The following is a 27,140-nucleotide window of genomic DNA, read 5'->3' as shown; positions in this document are numbered from 1 at the left end:
CGTGACGGGGGAGGCCCCGCCGGGGCGGCGCCCCATTGGCCGGCGGGGCGGCGGCCGGCGATTGGCTGGCGCGGCCTTTCTTCCCCCCTCCCCCCCCGCCCGCCCGCCCTCCCCACGTGAGGGGGGCGAGTCACGCGATTTCCGGGAACCCGTCAGGAAGGGACATAAACAAAACAAACCCCGAAGCCGCATGGAGGGTCCGGGCCCGAGCGCGCGGGGCGGCGCCCCCTGCTGAGCCCCGGCCGCCCGGTGAGTGCGGGCCGCGGGGGGCGGCGGCGGCCGAGCCTGGCGGCGGCCCCGGCCGAACCTGGCGGCGGCCCCGGCCGGCAGCTGCGCCCCGGGGAGGCGGGAGGGCGGCGCGGGGCGCCCCGGGGAGGCGGCTGCCGGCCCGCCGCCCCGCTGGAGGGGCGGTGGCGGGCGGGGGGCATCCCGGCGGGGAGGAGGCGGTGTTAGTGTGTGCGCGCCGGGCGGGGGGCTGCGGGGCGCGGGAAGGGGTGTGTCTGCCCGGCTCCCGGGCGCTGGGGAGAAGAGGACGGGGATGGTGCCGAGCGGAGCGGCGGGAGCCCGCCGCCCCCTCCGCTCCCCTCGCTCCGCTGGGGGGTGTGGCTGCCGGTACTGCGGGAGAGCAGCTGTGCGCGGGGGGTGTCCGGCTCCCAGAGCTGAGGTTTTGGGGCCCGATGGCTGGGGGGGCAGCACCGATGTGGCTTGAGGGCGCGGCGAGAGGGGCCGCGGAGGGACGCGGCAGGCTGCGCAGGGGACGGAGCGCCGGCTTAGCTGCGAGTTGTCGGCGTCCCTTCCACCCTCCGTCCGTCAGGAGCGCCCGCGCCTTTACGGGGAAAGTGAGTCTCGCAGCGAGCGCCAGGGAAACGAAAGCGCCGTCCTGCCGCGGGAGACCGGTCGTGCGGCTGGAGGGGCTGCCCGGGTGCGCGGCGCCGGTGCGGTCGGCGCTGCCGCGCCGGGGGTCGGGTGCGGAAGGGCTCGGCAGTTCCTGCGCTCTGTTGCTTTTCAGGCTCGTAGTCGTCTCCTCCGCTTTCGACCTGTTCGAATGCTCGGGACGGCCAGGGGTGACCCGTGGGTGTGGAGGGTTTCTCCGCCTGGGGCACGCTGGTGTCCAGCGGGGCGGCTCCAGTCCGTAGGGAAGGCTGCGGGGCCAGAGGAGGCGGAGAGGGGTCCCGGGCCGGCGGGCGGTCCGCGAGTGGCGGGGCAGGGTGGCGGGAGGGACTTTCCCCGCTCCGGCACGGCGTTTTATGTAACTGACTGGGGCGGGGGGGGGGGTATGGAGGTTCACCGGCGAACGGTGAGCGGCAGCCCCGGCCGCTTGGGAAGGGGCTTCCCCCGGGCAGCGGGGGGAGCGCTCCGGGGGAGGCCGCGCCGGCCGCCCCCTGCCCTCGCGGGGGCCGCAGGGCGGGGGCCGCCTCCCGCGGGGCAGGGGAGCCCTCCGCGCCCTTTCCGCCACGCAGGGGCCGGGGTGGAGGCCGGCGCGGGCCCCCAGTGCCCCACAGGCGGGCGGACGCGGCTCGGCTGCGGCCTGGGGGGCCCGGGGCCGCGGCCGGTCCCCTCCGGAGCGGCGGAAGGGGGTTTGTTTACATGTCGCCTCACCCTAGCTTGAAAGGACCGCTGGGCGGGTGAGCGGCGTGGGCCGCGGCGAATGGGAGCGTGCGTGGCTGAGGAGCGAGCCATTGAGCGGGCGGGGAGGGCGGGGCGGGGAGGTGGTGGCCGGGCTAGGCTGCGCTCCGCGCTGGCTGGCGGGGCGGCCATGTTGGCTGGGAGGTGTGTTAGTGGGTCAGGGGCGGGGGCGCGGTGTGGGCCGGGGCCTCCCGGGCCGGGCGAGAGCTGCCCTGCCGAGAGGCAGCTGCCCGCGGGAGGGACGGGGGCTGGAGCGGTGCCGCTGGCAGCGGGGGGTGCCCGCGCCCCCGTCCCTCCGGAGCGCTTTGCTTCAGGGCGTCCTCTCGCTTCTGGGGGTCGGGCCACCGGGGTCCGCAGGCGCGGCCGAAACCGGCCGGCAGCCGGTGCCCAGCCCGAGGCGGGTATGCCGTGTCCGTACACAGGTGGTCCGGTTCCCCCGCTCCGAGGGGAGGACGGGGCGCGTTCCCGCCTCCTGCCGTGAGCCAGTTCCCACAGACTTGACTTCTAAAATACCGATAACTTCCCCGGGCCCCCTTGAGGAGCTGCCTCCGGGTGCGTCTCTGCTTCCAGCGTCTCCCCACACGGGCCTTGCACACCTCTCCGGGTCTGGATTAAGTTCACGCAGGCTTTGAGTCGGGGGCAGCTTGCCGAAAGCCCCTCACGTCACCAAGGACCGAAGCCTGAACTTTATTTCCCCTCTGTCCTGAAGGTCCACAGCTTGGACGTTATTTTACGTAACGATGCCCACGGTATTACTGGTATGCCCTAATCTTGTCCCTGTGAGTTGGCAGGGGTTTCACGCAACCGCGCAGCATGGCGAGGCCAGCCCACAGCGTTTCTCAGGGCATCGGCTAATGTAACTGATCGGATATCAAAGATAATTTAATGACCAGTATTCACTGTGTCACACTCCAGTATAAAACACATGCTGTTTTTCAGGCTTCTCTATGCAACAGGCTGAACAGTTTCAGTCGTTCAGCTATGCCAGCTGAAATGTTAACTTCTCCTTTAAAGTAAGCGTAATCTTTATGTTGTTGCCACTTGAGGGTAACTTGTTGAAATCATGCAACACATAACCTGCAAAACAGAATCAGATTCTGATATTATCTTTCAAGCACTTTAAAGATGGTGACAAAAGGTTGGTTAGCCTTTGGCCTAAGGTCACTTAACCAAGTGGCTTCTAAGCATCCTTGTAGGGAGGGTTAATTATTATTACACGTATGTTTTCATAGTAAGAATTACAGAGGGGCAGATACAGGTGTTTTAGAAACTTGGTCAATTTTTATTGTTGGCAACTTAAATGAGAAGTCAGAATTTCTATAGGAAATACATTGGGTGATCCTTTTAGCAGGAAAGGTTTCTTGTAGAAGTATCAGTGCTCAGTGATAGTACTTTTTAGAGGCGTGAATAATAACTCAGAGACCTCATACAGTGCTTTGTAGCCAGAGCTTAACTGAGCAAAGAAAGAATTGTTCTGTGTTTGATGGGAGTATTAACGCGTAAGAGAAACCTGCAGCACAGGCATCAAGCCATTGAACATCCTTGCCATGTTTTTTTTAAATAATGAGAGTGGCAAAAGAGCTTTTTGCAGGACAAAGGTTTGAAGTCTCTTCAGCGTTAGCAGCAATTAATTGGGAATAAATAGAAGCTTCTGTCCGACTAATAGACTGATAGTGTGGTATAAATAAGGGAACGCACTGGTTTAGATTCCCATGGCTTGCGTGTCCATGCTGTGTGGTTTGTGAAGCCTAATTAAATGATGTTTTAAAACAAAAGTTTGATAAGGATATTTGGCACTTCTTATGAAGTGCTTGAAAGTTGGCATTGGCTTGAAAGTCAAGCCAAAAGTTTTCTGAAAATCATTGATTTTAAGGTTTAGACCTTGTTATAGTATGTCCCTGATTATATTATTATAGTAAAAAAAAATCTGCCTTCTGTTTTTGAACTCTTATGCTTTTGTTTTTTTACTTTTTGGACTGTTTTGACTGATGTGTTTTTCTGATTTGTTGCTGGCTTTGAAGTATGCCGTACTGATAACCCATTTCTAACAAAAGTATAAAAAACCATAATTTTACTGTATGAAGAGTAGACTAGATTGTACCATTCCCTTCATCATAAGAGTTTTTTTCTGGAAACTATAGAATTTTTTTCTTACCCTGAAAGACTTTGCACTGTCAGAAAAAAATACAGAAACAACCATCATGTAGGGATGTAGAATATTGCTGGAGATTGTAAGCTAAATTGTTGTCTAGTTTTGCTTTTGTTTTCTGTCTTTGCTTTGGCCGCACTCTGCTTCAGGGGAAATCTCTGGCTCAAAAAAAAATTTGAATGTTAGTCTTACTGCTAATTCTCTTGTGCAAACAACTCTCCTAACTCTACAGTGTATTTTAATACAGGTTTATGCAATTCGTATTTTAACTATAAAAAGTTTTTTAAACGAATTGAAGTGTGTTAATATAGTTCTAATAAATTCAACATGCTGCGCGTCCCACTCTTGGCACTGAAATAATAATAAAATCTCAGTCTTTGTTCCAGAATGTACAGAAAAGCTAGGACTTCTAGTAGGAATATATTATTCTGGGCATAGTTGTTATAAAATACATAGATGCAATACATTTTTTGATAGTTTAAAAAAAAAAATCACTTTTCTGCCTCTTGCATTATGATCAGTTATTGGCATCTGCCTATTCGCTTACACAGTCATGCTGAAGTGGAATACCCCTTCAATGTTGGGTAGCTGGCATTGATGTGTAGGGGTATCAATTCAAACAAAGAACGTAGTGCTGTATTCTTTTTGGTAATTCATCAGCTCTTTTACCCGAGGTGTTGCATGTGTGGTTGGGGACCAGAGCTTCTGTTTAGTGGTATCGCTTCCAGATCTTGAAATCTGTCTGCTGCAGGCGAGTAGGATTAGAAAAATAATGGGGGGGGGGAGGTCAGCAGAGGAAAAGGAACAAAGACAGTGAAGTAGCAGTTTCCCTCTCCTGAAGGGAAGAGGCTTAAAAGAAGTGAAACAGTCTTTGTATCTTTAGTTCTTTCAAATGGCAATGCTCCATCAAACTTAGTATCTGGGTGTCTTAAGCAGCTGTGGTTTGCTCTCCAGGACAGAGAAAGCAAAGGGCATAATGTCTTAGATGCTTATGCTGTTTTTTTAATACAATACATCATTGAGAAGGTAGAGGGACTTGACTTCTTTGGATGAGCAGGTGAATGAGGCTGCGGTGGGTGGCAGCAGAGGAAGACCTTTTACAAGAGTGTCTTTGCTCGCCTGCTACAAAAAAAAAACGAAAAAAAAAACCCACAAAAGAAAACTTAGCGTCTTTGTGGTGGGGGAGAAAAGTAAAAGATTTTTTTTTTTAAGTCTGGCTAATAATTGAAGAATCATGTAGAAAGAAGAAAAAAACCACAAGAACATTACACTCAGAAACAAAACTAAGAAAAATACGTTCTGCACTTGAAGACTGCACAGAGCAGAGTATGTTCTGTAATAGGAAACAAACTGTGGAAGGAAAAAAAGTTTTAAGAGAAGCGTAGGAAAACTTGTTGGATCTCTAACTGTAGTACTTCATAAAACGTCCAGATACAGCAAACACTGCATAGTACATAATGGTTCTTTTAAAATACATGGCATAGTTTTTGCGCATTCTCTGAAATTCAAAGCTTGGCATTTTGAATGTTTTAGCCTGAGTTTGTAGGTTTAGTATTGACAGGCTCTCGTGACGTGCTATTTTTTTATCTGCATTGAAAATGTAACTTTGACAGACTGTGCTGTATGATGCACAGTCACCATCATGAAAAGTGTAATTGTTCATGTAATGTATTTATAACAGGCATTTACCTGCTGTGATAATAAGCACTGTACAATCAAAAAAATGGTATAGCGACGCTCTGTGTGCTTTTCAGATTGTACAAAATATACATCTGAACTGAGACAGAAATAGCAACTTTAGTTATAGCTACAGTACAAATGATTCATACAGGTGACTGAGGAAGACTTTCAGAGTTGTCAAGCTGAAAGCTGGCAGCTTAGGTTTTTCGCATATAGGGACTTCGTTGGAGATAATGTATTGTCGCAGAAGGGTGTTTTACTAGTTTAGGGAAGCGGTGCGTGCATGGTAACTGCCAGGCATCTCCTTAATGCTGCACATTTTGAGTTTAGGTCCTGCTGTCTGCCAGTTTCAGTGTACTGCTGCATCAGTAACGGCATGTAATAAGCCTGCCATTACATTGTTTGAAGTTCAGTCTTCCTGGGTGTCTTGGGACCACTATTAAACTATTTTAAATGCGCGTTTTCAAAAAGTAAATATAAATGCAGAGGATTTTTATTAGGATTTGTCATTAGATTAATGAATTATTAACTCTATAGAACAGTTTTTGGTTACTTATTGATGACTGATGGGGATTTTAACCAATGTATATATGCATGCCTCCATCAGTACCCCAAATTCTTAAATGTTAGATGAACATAGCAATTCCTGAGATGTCTTGCCCTTCCTCATGTCCAAGTGAACGAGCGAGCCTTCTCCCGGGAGCAGGGGCGCAGCTCTGCACTGATGTGAGTCAAGAATCTGCAGACACAGAACCAACTCGGGGACTGGTTCCTTAATCACCTTAATCTGATTTAACTGCAGGCTGCTGCCAAAAGGAGTGGCGGCACCCTGCCCGGTGCCTCGGGCTGTGTATTCCACCTGGGGTTCAGTTGCTGTGAAGCAACTACAGGATTTCACCTCTGTATCTCTGCATTTGGGAAGGACTGATGTAAGGCATTAATGAAAATTGTCCTGAAGTAGAAATTCCTGCTATATTTATCTTCAGTAATTCTTATACTGCTGTTCTTGAGCTCTGCCACAGATCTTTCAGTTCATTCAAATCTGTATTCATTATAGATAACGTAACAACTGTACTATTCTGTTCTAACTCAGTCTTGAGCTGAGAGTGCCCATAATGATAAATTCTGTAAAAATGGGACTTTAACTGTGGCCTACAAAGTTGCTTTCCTTCACAGCGAGTTCAGATTTTACATCTGTGCTTCCATATGTGTCGTTGACTTCTACTATACATCTTAATTTACCAGTTCATGAAAAAATACTGGTAGTTAAGTGTGAACACTGGGAGTCTTTTAATGAAGATCTTGATGATTCTGGGAAATTTAGAAAACAGTTGGAAGTAGGTCTGCTTTGTTGGGAGCATGAAGCATGCCTAGATTGTGCAGCTCCCTGAGGCAGTGTCTTTCTTTTTATGGCCTCACCATGTTTCCTCCCTCCATAGAGCTACCAAGAAAAATCTTGTGTTGTAGAATACTTGAATAGATCCTAATGGGATTCAAATCACATTTAAATATTAATATTATAAAATGTCAAGAATGAAATATAAAGAGAATTAGGGGAACAATCAGATTAGGTGATATACTGCTTTGACTTGGGAGGACCTACACTGTCATTCTTAAATGGTGCTATAAGTTTATAGCTGAAAGATTACTCCAGTCTTTGAGATAGTACAAGTATTTTGAACGTTTAATGTCTGCCTTGAGGATTTGTAAATGATCCAAAAGCTCCCTGGTCCCGACACTTGGAAGCATTGGTCAGTTGTTACTGAAATCAGTGTCAGTACAGATTAAGTTTCACCCCCCTTTCATAGTCATGTGTGAAAGACAGTGGAATGGCTTGAGGTACGTGTTCTAACAAAAACATAACGAAGAAAAACCGGTAAATAAGCAGCAAATGTCTCCTTTTTTTCCCCTTCGTATCATGCAGTGGCAGAACTTTGACAGTCTCCCATGTGAATGCAGATGGTGGTGGTGCTGTTCTGGTGTTGACGTCAAAGTATTAATCTGATGTTCTGTTGAAAAAGACATCAATCTCTGCCACTCTGTATGGAAAGGAAGTAAGATACTACTCAGGTATAGATTGGTATTGAAGATGATATCCTTCTCGCCTCTTTGTGTATGAGAACGTTTATTCATTTTAAAGAACAGGCCCTTTCTCCTAGATCAGGCCAGGTTGAAAAGCGAATTAGTCGTTTGTGCCACTTTAACAGCATAGGCAGGACTAGTTCTGCTGCGGTGTGGCCTTTGCTGGGTGAAGGGTGACGGGGGTTGTTGAGGCACGTTGCCCTGGGACACAAACTTAACTTTAAATGTCACTTTAAGATAAGTAAAAAGAGTTTCCTGGAAGTTTTAGAGCAGAAAGAAAATTTTCTCAGAAGGAACCGGCTCTTATTCGACACAGGGCCCTACAGGGAATGGCTTGCTTTGGCAGTGGTAGCATGGTTTTACTGAGAACTTGCGTGTAACTGGACTTGTAATTGTTGTTCTTTATATTCTAGCTGCTATATAAAAAGCAGTATGTTTTGATAAGTAAAGACTTTTTTGCATAGTGTCTGTTTTTACCACAGTCTGATGGTATATATGCTGAATATAACAAAATAGCTGAGATACTACCTGAAAGTAGGAATAATCACGGGGGTGCTGTCATGTGCTCGTAGGAGGAGGGTTCTGAGCGTAACTCCGCTGTAGGAGAACACTTCTACTTTACTATTTGTTTTTCAAAAACAAGAGAATAAACATAGCCTGAGCAGATTGCACTAAAGTCTGACTTAGGAGCAATGCTGAGTGAAGAATTCTGCTCAGAGAAACAAATATATTTTAACTGATAATGCTGAAAAACTGTACAAGTATGATGGTTCCGTTTTTTGATTATGCTCCTCTAATGCTGCTTTTTTGTTAAAGAGACTTTAAAGGGTAGGGATCTTGCAGGCAAGCAAGACAGTAAGAAAGGAGCATCCTTGAAGACAATGTAGTTACATTAGATACTAAGTTTTGATACCATGGATGATTTTATTATTGTTTTTGATACATTGTTCTTTTTTACTTCCTGTTATTTATTTCATTAGTCTTTTGTCATACTTCTAGTGTAGATATAGTTACTGATGTTTGTGCTAAGGTGCTTGCTTTTCTACAGTTCAGTTCTTCCTTACGTTATTAAAAAATGCAGGATTAAGCAGGGTATGAGGCTCGGAACAGTCTTTAGATACACATCTGAAGTAGCAGCGGGACTATAGAAACTACTAAACTGGTAAAATTACTAATAGATAAATTTGACCAATTTCAACATGTGCCTTCCTTGAAATTAATAGAGAAGGTATTTTATTGGGCAGCTCTGAATTTGGCACAATTTTTAATTTGTTCTGTTGGGGAAGTCTGTCTCTTCCCTTCCTCTACTGCTGGATGGTGAGCATGCTTGCTGTAATCCCTCTACCACTAGATGTTGCTATATGAATGATTGATATAATCTTATCTGATGCTGGATGGATTAATCTCTTAAGAAAAGGAGGAGATAATCACTGAAACAGTATTACTGCCTATTCTGAAGTTAGTATTTTGAGACGTTTGCCTGAGACATTTTTAGAGTTTATTGGCTATGTTACATTAGTCATAAAGATTGTTTCTCTCTTGTATACCCAGCAGTATGCTAGTCATCCAATTAGGCAGGCTTTTCTTATAGAGCTCGTGGTCTCAGTAGTGAGGAAAAAAGGCAACAAAATGTAACTCAGCCAAAAAGGTTTTTGCAGGAACTCTGTTCCGTAGCATCTGTGGCTTTTCATTCGATGAAAGATGGCAGGGGAAGAAAATTGCTATACATTCCAGCATGAGGAATAATCACTTTTCAGGGGAAATTTTTGTCTTTATTTCACTTTGGCTGTTTTTTAAGCACTACCTTTTTGGTGGAGGATTACTTACCTCCTGGGGGGTTTGCTGTGTTTATTCTACACAGAAGTCTGCAAATAGAAGAGCTCCATCTTATCCTAAAGAAAAATTTCATTGCATGGCTTGTGTAAACTCACTGAGACTGAAGTAAAGCTGGAAAGGAATCTACAAGTGAATAAAACAAGAAGTTTGGAATTGGATTTGGGGAATCTGGGCTTGGAAATGCCTCAGGTAAGTCTGTTATGATTTTATTTGCTTCTGTAAATAATTTTGCTTCCTTACTTAAAAAAAGAAAAGTCTATGAGCAAATTTGACTGGCATTAGCAGGGAGAAGTTATGAGAGATTAAATGGTGTATATTTTTTAGGGTCCCAGTAGTGTCTATGGTGGAAGCTATGTTGCCGCTCTTGGTACTGTATTTGTTCACACAGCAAGATTCAGCAAAGTTGTCGCCTTGATGAGGGTGGATGCCTGGAGAGCAGCCTTTTATTACTGCAGTGATTCACACTGAATGACTTTCAGCAGTACAGTGTTTCTCCTTTCCCAACCCTCAGGGCGAGTGTGTCTAGAAGAGAAATAGAGGTCTGGAATTAAATGTAGCAGAAAGCCTTGCTGCCTGTTCCCCGCATGCCCAGTCATCCTGCATAATGTTTTTTTGGAAAGTTACACTTCGTTCTCAAGAGAGAGAACGCTTTTGATTTAGTTGTAGTAAATTTTGCTTTTGTTACAATCTCAGGTGAAAGTTTTATGAGTTCTAATGGTTCTAAAAACAGTCAACACTGCTTTAGTACAGAACGGTTTGTATTAGGGTGAAGACCCTGCAAGCATGTAGTGCCTGTTGATACTCAAAGATCTTGCCAGTACTCGCTCCCCTCTTCTACAAATGCTAACATATCCCTAAACTTGGCAAACACATGAGAATTTCAAACCAACAAAAAAGAATGAATGAGCAATGCTCTTGCAGCTATATGATGAATACAAATGTGTCCTTTGATTAAAGAGCTGCATCTTGTTAGCTGCTCTTAAAGCATTCTCTTGCTCTGAGAAATGACATGCTTATCTGTGTAGGTAAAAACCTTTCAGATGCAGGTATAGCACAAGTTCAGAGTTGGATGAAATGGCAATTCTTTTCATGTTTTGTTGAAGAAAAGAATATGCCTTTTTATAGCATGCTTCAAATGTCAGTATCAATTTTTTTGTAGCCCAGTGTGAGTGGAATGGACCCTCCTTTTGGGGACGCCTTTCGGAGCCATGTGTTTTCAGAGCAGACTCTGATGAGCACGGATCTCTTGGCAAGCAGTTCAGATCCAGACTTCATGTATGAACTGGTAGGTCATATTTCTGTGTGTGTACATAACTTCCTCGCCTTGACTAATACCCTGAGTTTGTGTAGTAATAAAGGGGTATTTCCTCAAGAATGCTAGAAGATTATTCGTTACTGCTAGCTACTGATTGGGGAAGAGCCTAACTGCTTGTCCAGCAAATATGATGCTTCCTCAATAGACGCTTGTTAAAGCTGGCCATCAGGAGAGGCTTGATATACAAGTCTCAAATAGAGCTGTGTTGACGTTATGTAATGGTGTTTGAGACTCTTCCTTACAATCTTTTCTGCAAGAGCAGCTTTATGCCACATCACCCAAGCTGTGAACGCAGGGGAAGCAAAATAAAAGTTGACTCATGAGCTACTTACACTAGCATTCTTCCCCCCCTCCCCCCCCGCCCCACCCCACATCAAAGGAGAAAGGTAGCTCATAGTCATTAATTGATCATGTTAGAACGAGGTTTTCAAGGGACTGGTAAACTTGAGCATATTCTGTTAAGCACACAGCAAAGATTGACATAGGTTAACAGAGACTAGCAGCTTGCCTGTGATGTCTTTCATATTTTAAATACATGGATATTGGTACTAGTCTAGTTCCTGATGACCAGATGAATTTGCAATAGCAGAAAAAGAATCCAGCAGCATTTGACTTGTACCTTTAGCAATCTCTTCAGAAGGATCTGCTGCTGAAGCATGGAAGCTGGACTTCATTCTGACCCTCAAAAGAAGGTTGTAGTTGGAAGTTGAGGTATCTTTGTATGTTATCACTCTCTTACATGTCACTGGAATTAAGCTCACCATACTAGATTAAGTAGAGGACAGAGATGATTAATACTTTTTTGGTATTAATTTTTAACTTGTCTTATTATGCACAGGACAGAGAAATGGACTATCAGCAAAGCTCCAGAGACAACTTACTTTCAATGGAGGACTGCAAAGACCTTGAGAACTTGGAGTCTTTTACGGACATCCTGGACAAAGAAGCTGCTCTCACCTCAAAGTGGGAGCAGTGGGACACCTACTGTGAAGACTTAACTAAGTACACTAAATTAACCAGCTGTGACATCTGGGGAACAAAAGAGGTGGATTACCTGGGCCTTGATGACTTTTCAAGCCCATACCAAGATGAAGAGGTGATAAGCAAAACACCAACACTGGCTCAGCTTAACAGTGAGGACTCCCAACCTGTTTCTGATTCGCTCTATTACCCCGATTTGCTCTTTAGTGTAAAACAAAACCCTTTAAATTCTTTGTTACCTGGCAAAAAAATTACAACCAGAGCAGCAGCCCCAGTGTGTTCCTCCAAGAACGTTCAGGCTGAGGCACCTTTGTCGGACTGTGTTCAGAAGGCAAGCAAACCTGCAACTCAGCCTGCTTCCAGTACACAAATCATGGTGAAGACCAATGTGTACAATAATGAAAAGGTGAACATTCATGTTGAATGTAAAGACTATGTTAAAAAGGCAAAAGTAAAGATCAATCCTTTACCACAGAGCAGACCAGTGCTGAGCCAGGCACATGCTGATGCAGCAAAGGAAAACACCTGCTATTGTGGTGCTGTAGCAAAGAGACAAGAAAGAAAAGGAATAGAGTCCCCGCATAGTCACAGTACGCCTCCTATTTTGCCTTTTAAAGAGACTCAAGAACTGCTCCTCAGTCCACCCCAGGAAACCCCAGGGCTTATTGTGGGGGAGAGCAGTCTTTCTGCCAGCACGTCAGTGTCAGATTCTTCACAGAAGAAAGAAGAGCACAACTATTCTCTTTTTGTAACAGACAGTTTGGGTGAACAGTCAGCCAAAGGAGACCCTGAGGAAGATGAGGATGACGAGGACGATATTGAAGATGAGGACCATGATGAAGGATTCGGCAGTGAGCACGAGCTGTCTGAAAACGATGATGAGGAAGAAGATTACGAGGATGATAAAGATGACGACATCAGCGATACTTTCTCAGAACCAGGTACCAGCAATGTTGGGCTTTGTTAACGTGGAGGTTAATGGATTTGTCTGCCAAGTGGGAAGGAATGCTTCTGAATGCTTTATAGTTACAGATGAGAAACACTGATCTTAAATTATGAACTTTCATCCCAGATTTTCTAAGTGCTTTGCAAAATGTAATTAATGAAAACTATACAAGGTCTCTATTGCCCTGTTTCGAGAAAAACTGCATAAACTGTGGTCATGCAACAAAAATAATAATAGAGAATACAGGAAACCTAGCTTGTAGCCTGAGGTTGTAGAGCAACTACCTGCAATTGCTGTCTTCTTTTTTCGTGGCTTGATGATAGGATGTGCAGAGCTTTCTAGTGCTTCAGTAGGTTGCTACTTTGAATTTATCCAGAGTTGTATCTCTTGATAGCTGGTATGAAATCATAGCCCGAGTGAAATAATTTCATAATTACTTAAGTCCTCCTGTAGGTACAGTTATCCACAGAATCCAAAGAATACCTACCACTGAAACTAATAGAACCATTTCTTGGTGGTTTTCAGCAGTAACACTTAGTGGGTCTTCAAAGGATACTGAATTCCTCTCTTCTGCATGTAGAAATGGAGCCCTAACAACAGAAATAAGAGCTAACCTTCACCTAGAAGGTAACAAAGTGGTAACGTTGTGTAAAAATAAAATCTGAAGGGAAAGGGACAGGACTGTAACCAAGTATTAGTTTCATTGTAGAAAGTGTTATAATATTCACATTTTATAAATGCTTTGTAGTAGAGTATAAGAATTAAGGTATTCAGACATTTGGCAAAATGTAACTTTGGGTGGGAAAGCAGCTGAAATTTTGCCTTTTTAAACACAGCAGCTTCTCTAAAGCTTGTCAGTGTTTGTCATAATGAACTCTCAGATTAAATTATTTTCTCAGTAGATTTCCTGAGTTGGCATTAAACTTGTTAAGCATTATGCCCTTTATGTTACCTTTACATGTACATAACACATTTTTGTTAGCATTTTAAAACCTCTTCTTCCCTTCTGAATTGAACTCCCTCTACTTTCTGGGGCTTTGAGTAGCTATTACAGCTCTGTAACGATTGCTGTACTGCACAGTGCTTTGCAGCCCACGGAGGCATGTTGCGTAGAAAGCCTGGTAACCCTGAAAAAGAGATGTCGTATTAAAATGCTGGGATTTCAGTTCATGGAGTTACATTAACTATTTGCTGTTTGTTCAAATTTTACTGACAAGCAATCACTCTTGCCTTCTAAATACAACTACGTCGTGCAGTACTGTAACTGAGGAACTTGGCTTATACAAGCTTGCTAGAACTTTAAATGAATGAAGCCATTCACCTCAAGTACGGTGATATTAAAAGTTTCACTGTATGTTTTGATTATATTAGAAGGTAATGTCTCCAGGTATTTTAATTATGTCACTCTTGTACTTTTTGTTGCTTTTTTATCTTTTAGAGTAAAGGTAAATACTATGGATAAAGTTTCTAAAAATAGGCATGGGACAGGAAGATTTAACCTTCCATAGTACTGAAACCACAATCAGTTGATAGAGTGAAGATGTAATTTACTGAAAGGACAAAAACTTATTAATTATTGCTGCCCCTCTGATGTATTTTATACACAGTTTGCTTTTGTTTATTCTTCTTCATGTATGTTTTTGGAGTGCGTGAAATGCTTTCTTAAAGTGTTTGTGTTGTCTGAGGAAATACTTAGATATAGCGAGCTTCAGGAACTTGGAGAAATAACTAAAAATGTGACGGGCTGTCGGGCAAGTTTCGGCAACAATGATTTTATTATCACCATGATACAGATTTAGCGATTTTGGTCACCTGCAAAGGTAATTTATTAAAGGAATTATCAGCCCAGGCCTTTTCTAGCACTTAAACTTTTTTTACCATTACTAGTATATTGTACCTATCTCATTTAATAGAAATATTTGTAAATGACTGCTTCCCCCATCAAGTAGTCAAGAGATACCAGAAATGCAACAACTGATTCAGTTTGCAGTAGCACTGGAGAAGAAATAGCTGAAAGGGAAAAGTGCTTGTAGAGCCATGGAGATTGTTTAAAGAAGTTGCATTTCATCTATTTTGAGCACCTGGACCATCAGCTGGGGGAAAAAGACTCATAAATGGTTTGACAGAAGTATGCATAAATGGTAGAGAGAAGGGTTTTTCTGGTTTTGTTTTGGTGGGGCTATTTTTGCTTTTAATCTGGTAAGATGCAGAAGTCATGTCTATCCTGTTCTCTGTTTTACTTAATTTAACCCAGGTGAATTTAAACCTAAAACCATACTAAGGGATGTGAACAAAGATTTTTAGGAGGGACTTGCGAAGGGCTTGAAAGGCAAATACAAGAACCCTTTCAGATTTCTTAGAAGCCCGCCAAAGAAAGTGAGACTGCTGTATGATCTTTAAGAAGAGGAGAATTCAGGGAGGATGAATACAGTGCAGAAAAGCTAAACAAATTTGTTGCATTCCTGTATGTTACGGACTAGGTTAGGACATTGTGCACTAGATTATTCTATGTAACTTTAAAATGATAGCAGGTCAATGTTAGAGTTGCAAGGCAGGATGCATTAAGTCAATATAATTTAAGTTGCTAACTTAATTATAGTTTAAATAAGCAAACAGGAAGTCTTGATTTTAACCTTGTTGTACATTTGTACACATCGGCTCTTAAAGAGATTTGTTTTCATCGGTTGGCTTAATTCTGTGTTATGAAGATGGGCTAAATTTATACATATCTATATAATGAGTTACATAGCTTGACATGTTTTTTTCAAGTGGAAAATAAGTGGGGGTTTTAATAGTATTTTGATACTTATGTCAAACAGCATTTGGGTAAAATGGAAGTACGGTTAAAAATATTTACGGTATTTGAAACTGTATTTAATGTAAATTGTCATAATCATTTTGGCTATACATGAAAAAATGTTTTATAAAGCATGTTTCATTGTTTGATTTGCCTTTAAAATACTGTCTTCTTAATAAACTAGAGAATCAAAGTAAATGAGTTGATGAAATGATTAGAAACAGAACTTCAGAACTGATTTCATCCTTCTGTGCACCTAACTTTTATTCATACTTTGGGTTATGAGGTGAGAGTCAGACCAGAGCAAGAAAGTTTGTTTTTCCTCTTTCAACTGGTTTTTCAAGTGCAAACAGACTAATTGAATGGACTGTTTTAAAAAGAAGAAAGTGTTCTTTGTGCTACTGTTAAAAGATGAAGCAAAGCTCAAGCATATGGGGTCAAAGCTTGTTAAGCTTACAGTCTGTTCAGTGGTAGGCTTTTCTTTAAGCTTCATCAGTGTATGTGGTGTTTTGAAATGCATTCTTTTTTAAGTAAATGTAAACTATTATATAGCATTTTCGTACAAAAGGCGATGCAGTAGTTTGGGGTTTTTTAACCTTAGTATAGGTTGTCTTTATTTTCTAAAGCATACGTAGGATTTTAAAAACTGTGGTTTGTGTTTACGTAATTATGGTATAAATATTTATGCCATGTGGATAGTGGCATTACAGTTTCTATGTACTTCATGAACAGTTCATCATATCAAGTGCATCGTAATATACCTCTAAAATACTGTGTTAGCCTTACTGTGGATCATTTCTCTTCATCCCACTAAAGAGGTGAGGAAGAGATTGAACAGCTTGTGTCCAGATCCCTTCAATTTAGATGTTCTTTTCTCAGGGGCTTTAAGTCATTGTCCTGATAACAGAGCCCCCTTCCTCTAGTCTAATAGAGATGGGTGGTTTGATTTATTTCCTGAAGGTATTCAAACTCAAGGAAGAGCAGGAGTTGGACTCAGTGATCCTAATGGGTCCCTTCCAACTCAGAATATTCTATGATTGAATAATTTTGCTTTCTTTATTAGTGTTTTACTAATCCATCTTTATTATCTGCTTCTCTTTCCGTGCTTTTTGATTAGAGATTAATTAAAATGTGGAGGCGAGTTAGGATTATGTTCCTGCAAATTCATGGAGAAAATTGTCAGGATGGCAGAACACTCTCCAACAGCTGTTGTCTGTACTCTGCAGTGGTGGGATTGTGGGGGAGAAGAGCAATAGAGCTTAAGGGGTCAGAGAACATAAAGGGGCTTTCAATGCATAAATAATTTGTCTCTTTTCAACTAATGAAGCACCATCACTGGTGCAGTGTCTGTCCCTGGATTTAAGGCAAGTACCCAGTAGTAGCTGACGCTGAAAACCAAGTCTATTAGATAATGTAAAACAGGCCTCGTCTGTGGTTTCGCTTTTGACTTGAATACTCAGTCCACCGTTAAAGGGCTAGAAACGGTTTTGTCAACATTATATAAACAATGCAATGCATCCTTTTAGGGTATGAAAATGATTCTGTGGAGGATTTAAAAGAAATGACTGCAATATCCTCTCGGAAAAGAGGCAAGCGAAGATACTTCTGGGAGTACAGTGAGCAACTAACACCATCACAGCAAGAAAGAATGCTGAGGCCATCCGAGTGGAATCGAGATACGTTACCAAGTAACATGTATCAGAAGAATGGTCTCCATCATGGTGAGAATAGACTCCTAGTTACAAGTGAATGTCTTTCATTCTGACACCTTCAATAGCCAAACTCCCATACTAGCAAGTGCTAAGAAGTTGTGGTTTGGCCATGAAAATAAATGGTTAAAACACTGCAAGTCTGTTGCTCAATTAGCAGAGTTCTGCACAGTGTCCAAGGAAGGCACAGTGAACATACAGTAGTAACTTTCAGTGTGGTTTCTTCCAGAGGAAGGTGGATGAACTGAGAATTGTAGCTTCCAAGGGCTTTCAGTGGAAACCCCGAGAGTTTGACATTTTCTCAGTGTGATGCTGTAAACATATTGGATGGGTCACTTGGCTGATACTTGCTCCTCGTAGCTGTTAGTTTCAGTCTTGCTTGTGTTAGAAGTAAGCTGGAAGTGATCTGAGATGCAAAGTTCACGTTAACTGCAGTGTGAACTAAAGGACAAGCAATAAGGCGTAACTGTCTCTTTTTGCTCCTCCTTACTTGTTTCTCCCACCTATGTGAATGCAGCACAGTGAAGCAGTTACTCTTCTGTGAACAAACTCTTTCTTTAAAATACCCTCTTAGAAATTTAAACCAATTGGTCTAATAACTGTGTTTTATTCCTGTAACTTTTTGATTAGCAATTTGCTGTACCACACGCATGACTAACATCACCCAGAACAAACCACTCTTAGGGGTAATGTTTGTTCTTTTGTTACAGGACCTCTTTGGTAGGCTGCTCCATTTGATTTTGGCTTTGAAGGAGAAAATGAAACCAGCTTCCCTGGTTGTAATGTTAACGTTCCCTTAGTTGAAAATTACTATCTTTAACATGGCAGTTTACCTTCTGTTAAACCAAAAGATTGTTTTATTGTTGTTACTTGTAGATTTATTCAGGGAATAAAACTTTTTTTTTTAATATCTTTATTTTTTATATGCTTATTTATCTTGTAGTGAAATATCAGTACCTAAAGTCCCTAACACTGCTCCTTCTTATGAAGGCTTATATCTATACTTGTTATTAACAAATAACCAAACACGCCTTGAGGACTCAGTCCCACGAGACACTTGGAGGAGCAAGTGACCTTTAAGTCAGGTGCATATGCAAGGGATTTGTAAGATCAAACACTACTTAACATCCAGAAGCTACAGAATATAACACATGCAGGATTTTTTTATTTTCACATAGACATGTACCACATCATGTACTACCTCAGATAAATCATGCTAAATTATCAGCTTTTTAATAAATATTTCTGGAGCAGGTATTTCCTCAGGAAAACCAGACCTTAAGTAGCGTCAAATACATATAAAAGGGGTTGACTAGCCTTTTTGTGGATCATTTAAGCTTAGTGTCACTGAAGATTATTTCAGTACCAGGACTCAACACTGTTTCTTAATACAGAACTTCAGCAATAAGGCTATTTAGGAATTTAATCAACTTGAGTGTGCAAGAGGATATATTGGCTGAACGCATGAGTCAGCAAGTTAGAGTTGGGGCAAAACAACTGGGTTTGAACTTGTGACATACATTTTTCAGCACAGTTGTGTGTATAGTCTGTCACATCCAGTAGCCTGTCCAGCAGTATTTGCTCTTGTCTGATCTGGGTATAATATGAATTGTACAAAGCAGTTTGGAAGTGCTCTTTCTATTGTGAAAGGCCATAGGGATCCCATTATTCCAGTCCATTCTCTTGTAATGAACAAAGGAACTGCACCCAAAATAATACATATTTAAGAATGTTTTTTCGCAGGTTTGTGTACATATTGTGTCACTTCGCAACCCAATTTTCTGCATATTTAAAACAGGAAAATATGCAGCAAAGAAGTCACGGAGGACTGATGTAGAAGACCTGACTCCCAACCCCAGAAAACTTCTGCAGATTGGTAATGAACTGAGGAAGCTGAATAAGGTGATCAGTGACCTGACGCCAGTCAGTGAACTTCCCTTAACTGCCAGACCGAGGTCAAGAAAAGAAAAGAACAAGCTGGCTTCCAGGTATATATTTGATAACGCTACACGGATGAGTAAATTTGGATTACTACCACTGTACGATTAAGATCTAACTAATTTTTGCCTCGAGATCCTGCTTCTGCAATGGGCTAATTACCAGTTTATCAAAAGGCAGGGCAACTGGCACTTTGGAGTTGTAGTTTGCCTGTTCCCTAGATAATGATGTATTTCCACTGGAAGCTGGCTTACTTAGCTGCAGGGCAAATGATTGATACAGTGATAAAATCCGTAAGTGTGAAATGTAAGGAAATATAGGTAGCAGAGTGCTTTCAGCAAAGGTGAGCGAGTAGATAGATGATTTTGCACGTCACAGCTCTGGGAGTACTGGTTGATAAGTTCATGTGGCAAACAAACAGATGCTCTTAGTATTCTGGAATTTTTGTTAGTGTTCTAATTCTTCCCCTCTTCTTACTATAGGGCTTGTAGACTAAAAAAGAAAGCCCAGTATGAAGCCAATAAAGTAAAACTCTGGGGTCTCAACACGGAATATGGTAAATACAACTCTTCACATCTTAATTTTTCTATTGTTCAGACAAGTCTGTGTTTTGCACCATCATGTAACCTGGGTCATACCTGGTAGTTTATAGAGAAAACAGGGTTGGTACAAACCCAACAGTTTTGTTGGTACAAAAACAGTCCACTCCATAAAGTGTACGTAAGTTGGGTTACCTGCAGTGTTGAGCTACTTTACAGATGTAAATTATGTAAATGTATGCACGTAATGTAAATATTTTTGAAAATATGGTTACAGATGTAAATGATTACATCTTAATTTTACAGTAAGTGTGATGTGACACCTTTGACACTTACAGATAACAGTGTGTGGACAACTGTGGATCTCTCTTGCTCCGGGGGGAATGTGCTGTAAATGTAATCCGTTTTTTTTTTCTTTGCAGATAATTTACTGTTTGTGATCAACTCCATTAAACAAGAAATAGTTAATCGGGTGCAGGTGCCTAAAGATGATAGAGGAGTCAACATGGAACAAAAGTTGAACGTACTTATTAAAGACACTCTTGGTAAGCAGTAAACTTAATGTATTTGCATGTATGTGAAGAGACATATAATCTATGATACGTTAGGTTGCAAGCAATTTCTGGAATAGAGCAAAGGAGGAAGTGCTTCCTAATTTCAGTTGTCTATGCCTTTTGGTTGGTTACTAACCAAAGTGTTCACTGGCTTTGTATTACTTACAGGAATGTACAAATACATGCAATGAATAGTAACCTTACAGCACGTTTTCTTACCCTCCCTTTTTAGGACTACCTGTAGCTGGACAGACATCAGAATTTGTGAATCAAGTTTTAGAGAAGACTGCAGAAGGAGACCCCACCGGTGGCCTTGTAGGGCTACGAATACCAATGTCAAAAGTTTAAGACATGACTTCAGCTGTTCTCATTGGTCAGATTCTACCTGTGTTGTCAAGTACTTCATTGTAAATTGCATTCTGGTCTGCATGTCAGTTTAGCATTATGTAAGCACTTACAATTAGGTTCCATTGTTTTTAAATAACACTGTAGTAAAACAAATCAAAGCATGATATAAAATGCTTAACAGCATTTTTGGAGCATAAACCAGATAGCTTCAAAGCTGCTTTAAGCTTAAATAGAGAGATGAGGATTCTTTTTAAAATTAAGTTCTCTAGGACCAGAATATATCACTTTTATTTTAGAAGCAAAAACATGGTTTTGCTAGTAAAAATTTTTAGCATATGCCAGACATTGTGACAGGTTTATGCTCCAAGTAAAATAAGAGGAAGCGTTTTTTTGGTAAAACTGTCAATTTAGGGAGTTTTTTGTTTTTGTTTTTAAATAATTGGATTTTCTTTTGTTCTTCTTGAAAAACAGTAAGCTTTCTTTGCAACCATTAACTTGTACATAGCACACATGGCATTAGAGCTAGTGTGCCATATAAGACTTTAATTTTCTGAGCTTAATATAGTATGTAAATGTCTGTGCAAGCAAGAGAAAAAAAGCATATTCTTTGTGCCTTGTATTTTGGGGGGAGAGCTATCAGTATAAGCTGGTAAAGTCTTGTATGAAGAAAACCCTGAGGGGAAAAACCAAGATGTATAGATGGTAAGATTATAGGTTTTAATGTATTTGTTCCAGCTCTTAAAATTTTTGAATGTATATAGGAATATGTTGAAAATGTAGATATATGCCACAGAGTCTATGTATTGTATAAAAGATGGCTCTAGAAAACTCAATTTCGGTACTTTGGCCGGAAGAAAACAAATACTTGCACATTAATGCGATTGTTTATTTTTGTACCAAAGACAAATGCAACTGATATGGCGAACTGCCAGTCTAAGTAAAGTTTTGCACAGCTTATATGATACTGTACTGAATGTAAAAACAAATGAAAAAAGAAAAAAAATTAAAGGTCAGGGTTAGGGATCTTACTGAACTGTGAATTTTTTTGTTTGGGTCCAATTATCTACAGAAGGAGCATTCATACATAACAATATTATTTTGCTGTTCTTGTAGTTCGCTTCCATGGTAGATAAGTTGGTGGCCGTCTCGGAGTCTTTAAATCTTTTTTCTCTGCACTTACTGTAGGAGATTTTAATATATTTGGATTTTAGTAAGCTATTGGTAAAATAGTTTTCAACTTTGAGAATTTAAAAAAAAATATTTAGTTTGTTGTAGTATACTTCCACCAAACAACCAAAATAAAATTATTTTTATTGTAATGTGTATATATGTAAAGAGAAAAAAGAGCTACAAATATCTAATTCCTTAGTTGCCACTTTTCCAGTTGATGTATTATTATGCATGTGATGTTTCCAAGGATCAACACAGGCTTCAAACAAAACAAAAAAAAATTTATAGACTTTTATATTTTTGTACAGGTATTTCGAAACTAGCTTCTTCAAACTTATATGTGACTTATTCTTGTTAATTCAGTAGTTTCTATGATTGAGGAATATTAACACACAGTTCTTATTTGCTCTTCTGCTAATAAGAGTTGGCTTTGTAGTCAGTGTTAACGTACAGATTAAAAGCTTTAGCCTTTGATGAGAAAGTCCTTTATCTCAAAGCAAGATCATTCTCTGGTTTCATGGACCCCCCCTTTTCCTCCCTGTTCTTTCTCTCCCTATTTAAAGATGACAAAACACTGTTTACTGAAAATAGAAATACCAAATATTTTCAAATGTAGCTGCTGAAAAAAAATGCAAAAGTCCATGAAGGCTTTCTCCCCACTCCCTTTGGGGAATTTCTCCACTTCATTTCTAGTTTGTCTAAGTTTGTTTGTACTGTGATTCCTTTTTGTTTGTAAGTAGATTATTTTTATATCCAAGCTTGTACTATAAAAAAAAGTCTGAATCGGTAACAGTGCAGTAAGAGTGGCCGATGAAGGTGGCAGTCCTGCCACATACTTGTGAGTGTGCACACAGCTTACTTTGTATCTAAATATTTTTGGAAGACTCAAAAGGGAGGAGGAGGCCAAAATACCACTACCAAGCTGTACAGAAAGTCTTTCCTACAAGAGACTGAACAAATACCCAGGGCAATTTAGGCGAAACTTTGTAAATCCACTTAAGACTTGCAAAATCTGAGTGGAATGTGGGTGGTTTTGTTTCAGGTGTTTTTGTTGTTGTTATTAGGGTGAGGCGAGAGTCGGCTGCTGCTTTACACAGTGGGTCAGATGTATTCCTATTGTAATTATTGCCGATGTTGCAGTTATTCCAGAGATGCATACGGCCCATAAAACCCCGACAAAGAATGTCTCTTGTGAAGTTAAGGCCATGGCTGTACCAAGATTTGAATGCTCTTGTTCCTTTCTGATGAATGGTGTTCACACACTGCTCAGATACGAGAGGTCCTTATGCTATATCCAAACTGTGTAAACAAGGCAGCGTTTCTAAACATTAAGCGAGCAGTTTTGCAATCAGGTAAAAACTTCTGTGAGAAATTAAACTGACAAGGTATTAAAAAGCCCCTTTTTTACTGCTCAGAAATACTGGGCAAATATAACTTTATAGCTTTTTAATTTTGTCTGAAAACCAGAATATGATTTTGGTCTAGCATTTCAAAGTAGACTTTGAATCTTTAGTGAATTCCATACCCTTGCATTTCAGTGTTTTCTATGTATTATTTTAAGTTAAAGCTTTTAAATAGTTGAGCTTTTTAATGTTGACACTTTATTTTGTACCTATTTATATGTATGTATATCTTAGAAAAGCACTTTGTTTAAAAAAAAAAAAAAAAAAAGAAACTGCGTTTTATATGATTCCTGCCACTTGCTGCTAACTCTGGGCTGGTCAGAATGCTGCAGCGATACTTGATATAAATAAAACCTGGCAGTAAAATGTAGAGTAAAGATAAGACCTTTTGCTGGTTTAACTTTATCATAAAGGTGACATAGGCAAGCTGTGCAGCTTTACATTTTAACCAGGGGACTCTGTGGCATTTAAACCGTCTAGAAATGGTTGTACTTTAATGCCAGTAACAATCTGCTTCCTCTAGTGTCATTAAAATATATACATTTAGTGTATACTTATCACAAACAAAAATCTTATAAGGGTATAAAAACCAACAAATGTACATGTTCTGTTTTTTGGCAATTGTGGCATGCATTTTTGGATGATCTTTAGAGAAGGCAATTTTCTAAAGATTTTTCAGTGTTCATACATGGTATGTGGATCTTAATGAAGTCCTGGATTTTTTTGTTTGTTTTTGAGTGTAGGCATTGTGAATGTTCACTTTTAATCCTATATCCAAAAACAATTATACATTTTTGATTTAATACAAACAAAAGCTCTTCCTTTTTCTGATACACTGGATTCTCTAGAATTTGTTTCCATATTAAAAGCATGCTGTCATAACTGCTCTTGTTGAGATCTCGTCAGTCTGAACTTAGGTGCCACACTTTGAATTGATGGACTGCTTGTTCTACTGTACCATGTATGAGTCGCGTCCTTTCCTACTTCCTTCATGACAGATGATGATGTGGCTTTATATTGTGCCTTACTTGTACATCTAGAACTAAATGTTTTTCATTCCCTCTGAACTCTTCAAACCTAACCCTTCTGAAATTGAATCAGAACTGATAAAAGCATCCTGAAGAAAGTCTGGATCGATCTGATTTCAGTTTCTCTCAGTAGTAGTCCTTTTGTATTTATATGGAAGACCAGTTTTTGAATAGCCTCGCAAAATGTGGGGGTGCTCACGAAGGGTGTTTTTTAGCCCTAAACCCCTTTTGCTAACGCTTCCTTTTATGGTTTATTGAACACATTTACTGATACTTGGTGAGTACTTTTTTTGGATGGGAGAGACTTACTACTAAAGCTATGTTTACGTGTGGATGGGCTGGATTTTATTATCATACCAGTTGAAATCATTGTGATTTAATGAAGTTGCATTGCTGTAAAGCTGATGTGAGAGTCAGGCTCAGCTGTGTTCAGTTCCTAATTCTTTATAGATAGACTCTTTTCCATACTAAGAGGGCCAGGAAAAAGTTTTTTTAAAAAAAACAAACAAATAAAAAAAAAACTAAAATGGATGAAGGGTCGTTTAACTAACCTAAAAGAAGCAACCAGACGCTTCTGAAATACAGTGGTGTCAGTTTTGATTTTATTTTAAAAAGATCCCCCCCTAATATTTATCTGATATTTGCCTTCATTAATAAAACAGTTAGCTTATTCACAAATATAAAGACTGGATGTGCTTTTCTTTTCCATAAATCATTTAAACATAGCTATTTTTTTTAAAGCTCTAAAAGGCTTTATCAGGAGAATTTCAAAGGGTTGTATACAAGTTGCCTTCAGCAGAAATAGCAAATGCAATTCTGTTCCTCAAACGTGCTTGCTAGTCTTCCTGAAATTCTGTTGAGGCATAACCCAATTATGTACCGTGAATGTTAGGATCTGTATTTGGCCTTGAGACCTGAATTTCAAGAATGCGTCTAATCATGATTTTATTTTCTCTTTAAGTTGGAGGCTTCAGTTGGAATCATCTAGTTAAGTGTGCTGCTAGATGTGGTCTTGGCTTATTGACACAGCCTTGCACACAGCTGAGGTTTATTTTGTTTACCCCAGGGATCGTGTGAAGTACATTTCAAGCAGTTACTGCTTCAGTGACTGATTCTTCTTGTAACTGTATTAAGGGCATTAGTATGTTGAGAAAACACCACTCTTTAATATCTCCCAATATAAATTGGGATTCTTAAATGTCATTAATGAAAGGTGGCACTTGTAGGTTATATCTTCTTTGCAGCATACAAAAATGTCTCTATCTTTCTACACTTTACATTTCACAATATGCCATGTTTTTTCCCCCAATGCTTCTAGCATGATAAGAAGGTGTGTGTGCGCACTGAATTATAATCCTCAGCCTCTTAGACATTCATGAACTTCCACAAGAGCAAATACTGACTATGCATTTATTGTCTTTCTAATGAGCTGCGGAGCTAAAAGTAGAGCCAGAGCTATTTTAAGCCACACTTCCCCCCCCCCCCAAAAAAAAAAAAAAAAATAGAACTCCAAACTTTTTAGATAACGTCAGTGTTCAGGGTTTTTCGTGAGTTAAGAATATTTTGTAGTCGGGTATCTGTGTAAGTCAAATTTGGGTGAGTTAACGAGCTACTGTAAGGAAAACTTCTGGATTGGATTTGGTATTGGCAAAAGCACACTCCGCCCTGTCAAAATCTTCTGATTAAGAAACAGAACCTTGTAGTAGCACTTAATTTTATTTATCTTTCTTATCATGATGGATATTCATACATTCTGATTTGAATCATCTATCCTCCCAGAATATTATGTCCAAGTAAAACTTATTGCTCAGTATTTGTGGTTGGGTGAACTCTTAAGGCTGATGGCACATGCGGACGTAGGTGGTTGACAGGCAAAAAAAAAAAAGCATTTTAAACAAAACTTGGCATCCTGTTCTGCCTATGCTTGGGGTCATGATTGTAATGCTGTCCTTGATATTCTATAATCAACTTCCAACTGGAGCTCAGAAAAACTTACTGAAAGTCTTGTCTCTGTTAGAAAATAAATTTACCTTGTTAAAAGCATGATCTGTTAAGAGTTGCAATGTTTAATGTTGGTTAATAGTTGTGCAGTTTTTATTTTTTTGAAAAGAGGCACAATTAAACTATTGACTTTGTTTACTCTGTCACCCTTGATCCCTAGCACTTCTATTCAGATACAAATTCATCAATGTATGCAACATCCTTTGTAATTTAAAATAAAAATTGTGGAGGAAATATTGTCTGGAATCATGTTATGTGTGGAGTGATAGTGAATAGCGTATGCTCCCTTGAAGTAAATGCACTTGGTCTCCTGCTATGGTCAGCAACTTTCCTTCGGAAGGGATCATAGCTAGGTAAGGAAATAACTTGTTCCCCCCCCCCCGGGTCAGTGCTCGTACTAACAGCTGCCTCGCAAGGCTGCTGGGCCAGCACGGTGGGACCATCAGGAGAACCTGGACTGCAGCCCACCAGGTCCTTTGACTGGCTTTCTGCAGTGGCCGTGAAAACCATCTCCATCTTCCAACACCTGCTAGCTTTGTCCAAACCTGGTTTGTCACACAGCATGCTCTGAGGGCAGGAGGGGGAAGACACGGCGCCGGGGAGGAGTTTGTGGAAAAAGCAAAAGGGCCATTGCGTTGCCTCCCCTTTCCTCCTTTCAGGGGTACAGAAGGTACCTCATGTTGTTCCCTCAGCCTCCTCATGCTGACAGTGGCCGCCTTCCCTGCTGCTGAGGGTCAAAGACCTCGTTGGCCTAGGCCTGTCCACCCAGAATCCTTGGGAGGTCTGTTGGGTATAAAACTGTGCAGCTTCTGAGGCCGGTGCAGCCCTGATGTTATCATTGCTTCTCCCAGGTGTCACAGTCGGTGCTGCTTTGGGACAGAGACCTTTTTGTAGCTCATGAGGGCTAAGGGACCCACCTTAGCCCTCATCAGCTAATAAACCGCCTTTTCATGCTTTCACATACTGCGAGGAGGAATGTTTCACTACCCGAAGAACTATAAAATCTAATACTGGCAGCACTAAGGGAACACAATACGC

The 27,140-nt window shown here is 41.2% G+C and overlaps 1 protein-coding gene across 4 annotated transcripts; it reads left to right on the top strand.

Annotated features, from left to right (window-relative positions):
• The first annotated feature begins 154 nt into the window (after nucleotides 1–154).
• On the top strand, nucleotides 155–26,338 carry CREBRF (CREB3 regulatory factor). Of its 4 annotated transcripts, none has more exons than XM_076350392.1 (10): nucleotides 155–249; nucleotides 9,399–9,562; nucleotides 10,533–10,658; nucleotides 11,527–12,610; nucleotides 13,141–13,242; nucleotides 16,939–17,133; nucleotides 18,920–19,109; nucleotides 19,542–19,615; nucleotides 20,021–20,143; nucleotides 20,385–26,338. In XM_076350392.1, exons 2-10 carry the CDS (start codon nucleotides 9,554–9,556, stop codon nucleotides 20,498–20,500), a joined length of 2,019 nt encoding a protein of 672 aa, XP_076206507.1. In that variant the 5' UTR covers nucleotides 155–249; nucleotides 9,399–9,553; the 3' UTR covers nucleotides 20,501–26,338. The 4 variants fall into 4 exon arrangements, with proteins under 4 accessions (XP_076206507.1, XP_076206511.1, XP_076206510.1 ...); XM_076350395.1 differs by lacking the exon at nucleotides 155–249 and adding an exon at nucleotides 594–612; XM_076350393.1 differs by lacking the exon at nucleotides 155–249 and adding an exon at nucleotides 7,496–7,525.
• The last annotated feature ends 802 nt before the right edge of the window (nucleotides 26,339–27,140 follow it).

This window comes from Aptenodytes patagonicus, chromosome 12 (genome assembly GCF_965638725.1).
Source record: "Aptenodytes patagonicus chromosome 12, bAptPat1.pri.cur, whole genome shotgun sequence".
Taxonomy (NCBI): Eukaryota; Metazoa; Chordata; class Aves; order Sphenisciformes; family Spheniscidae; genus Aptenodytes; species Aptenodytes patagonicus.
This window is presented reverse-complemented; position numbering and strand designations above follow the sequence as displayed.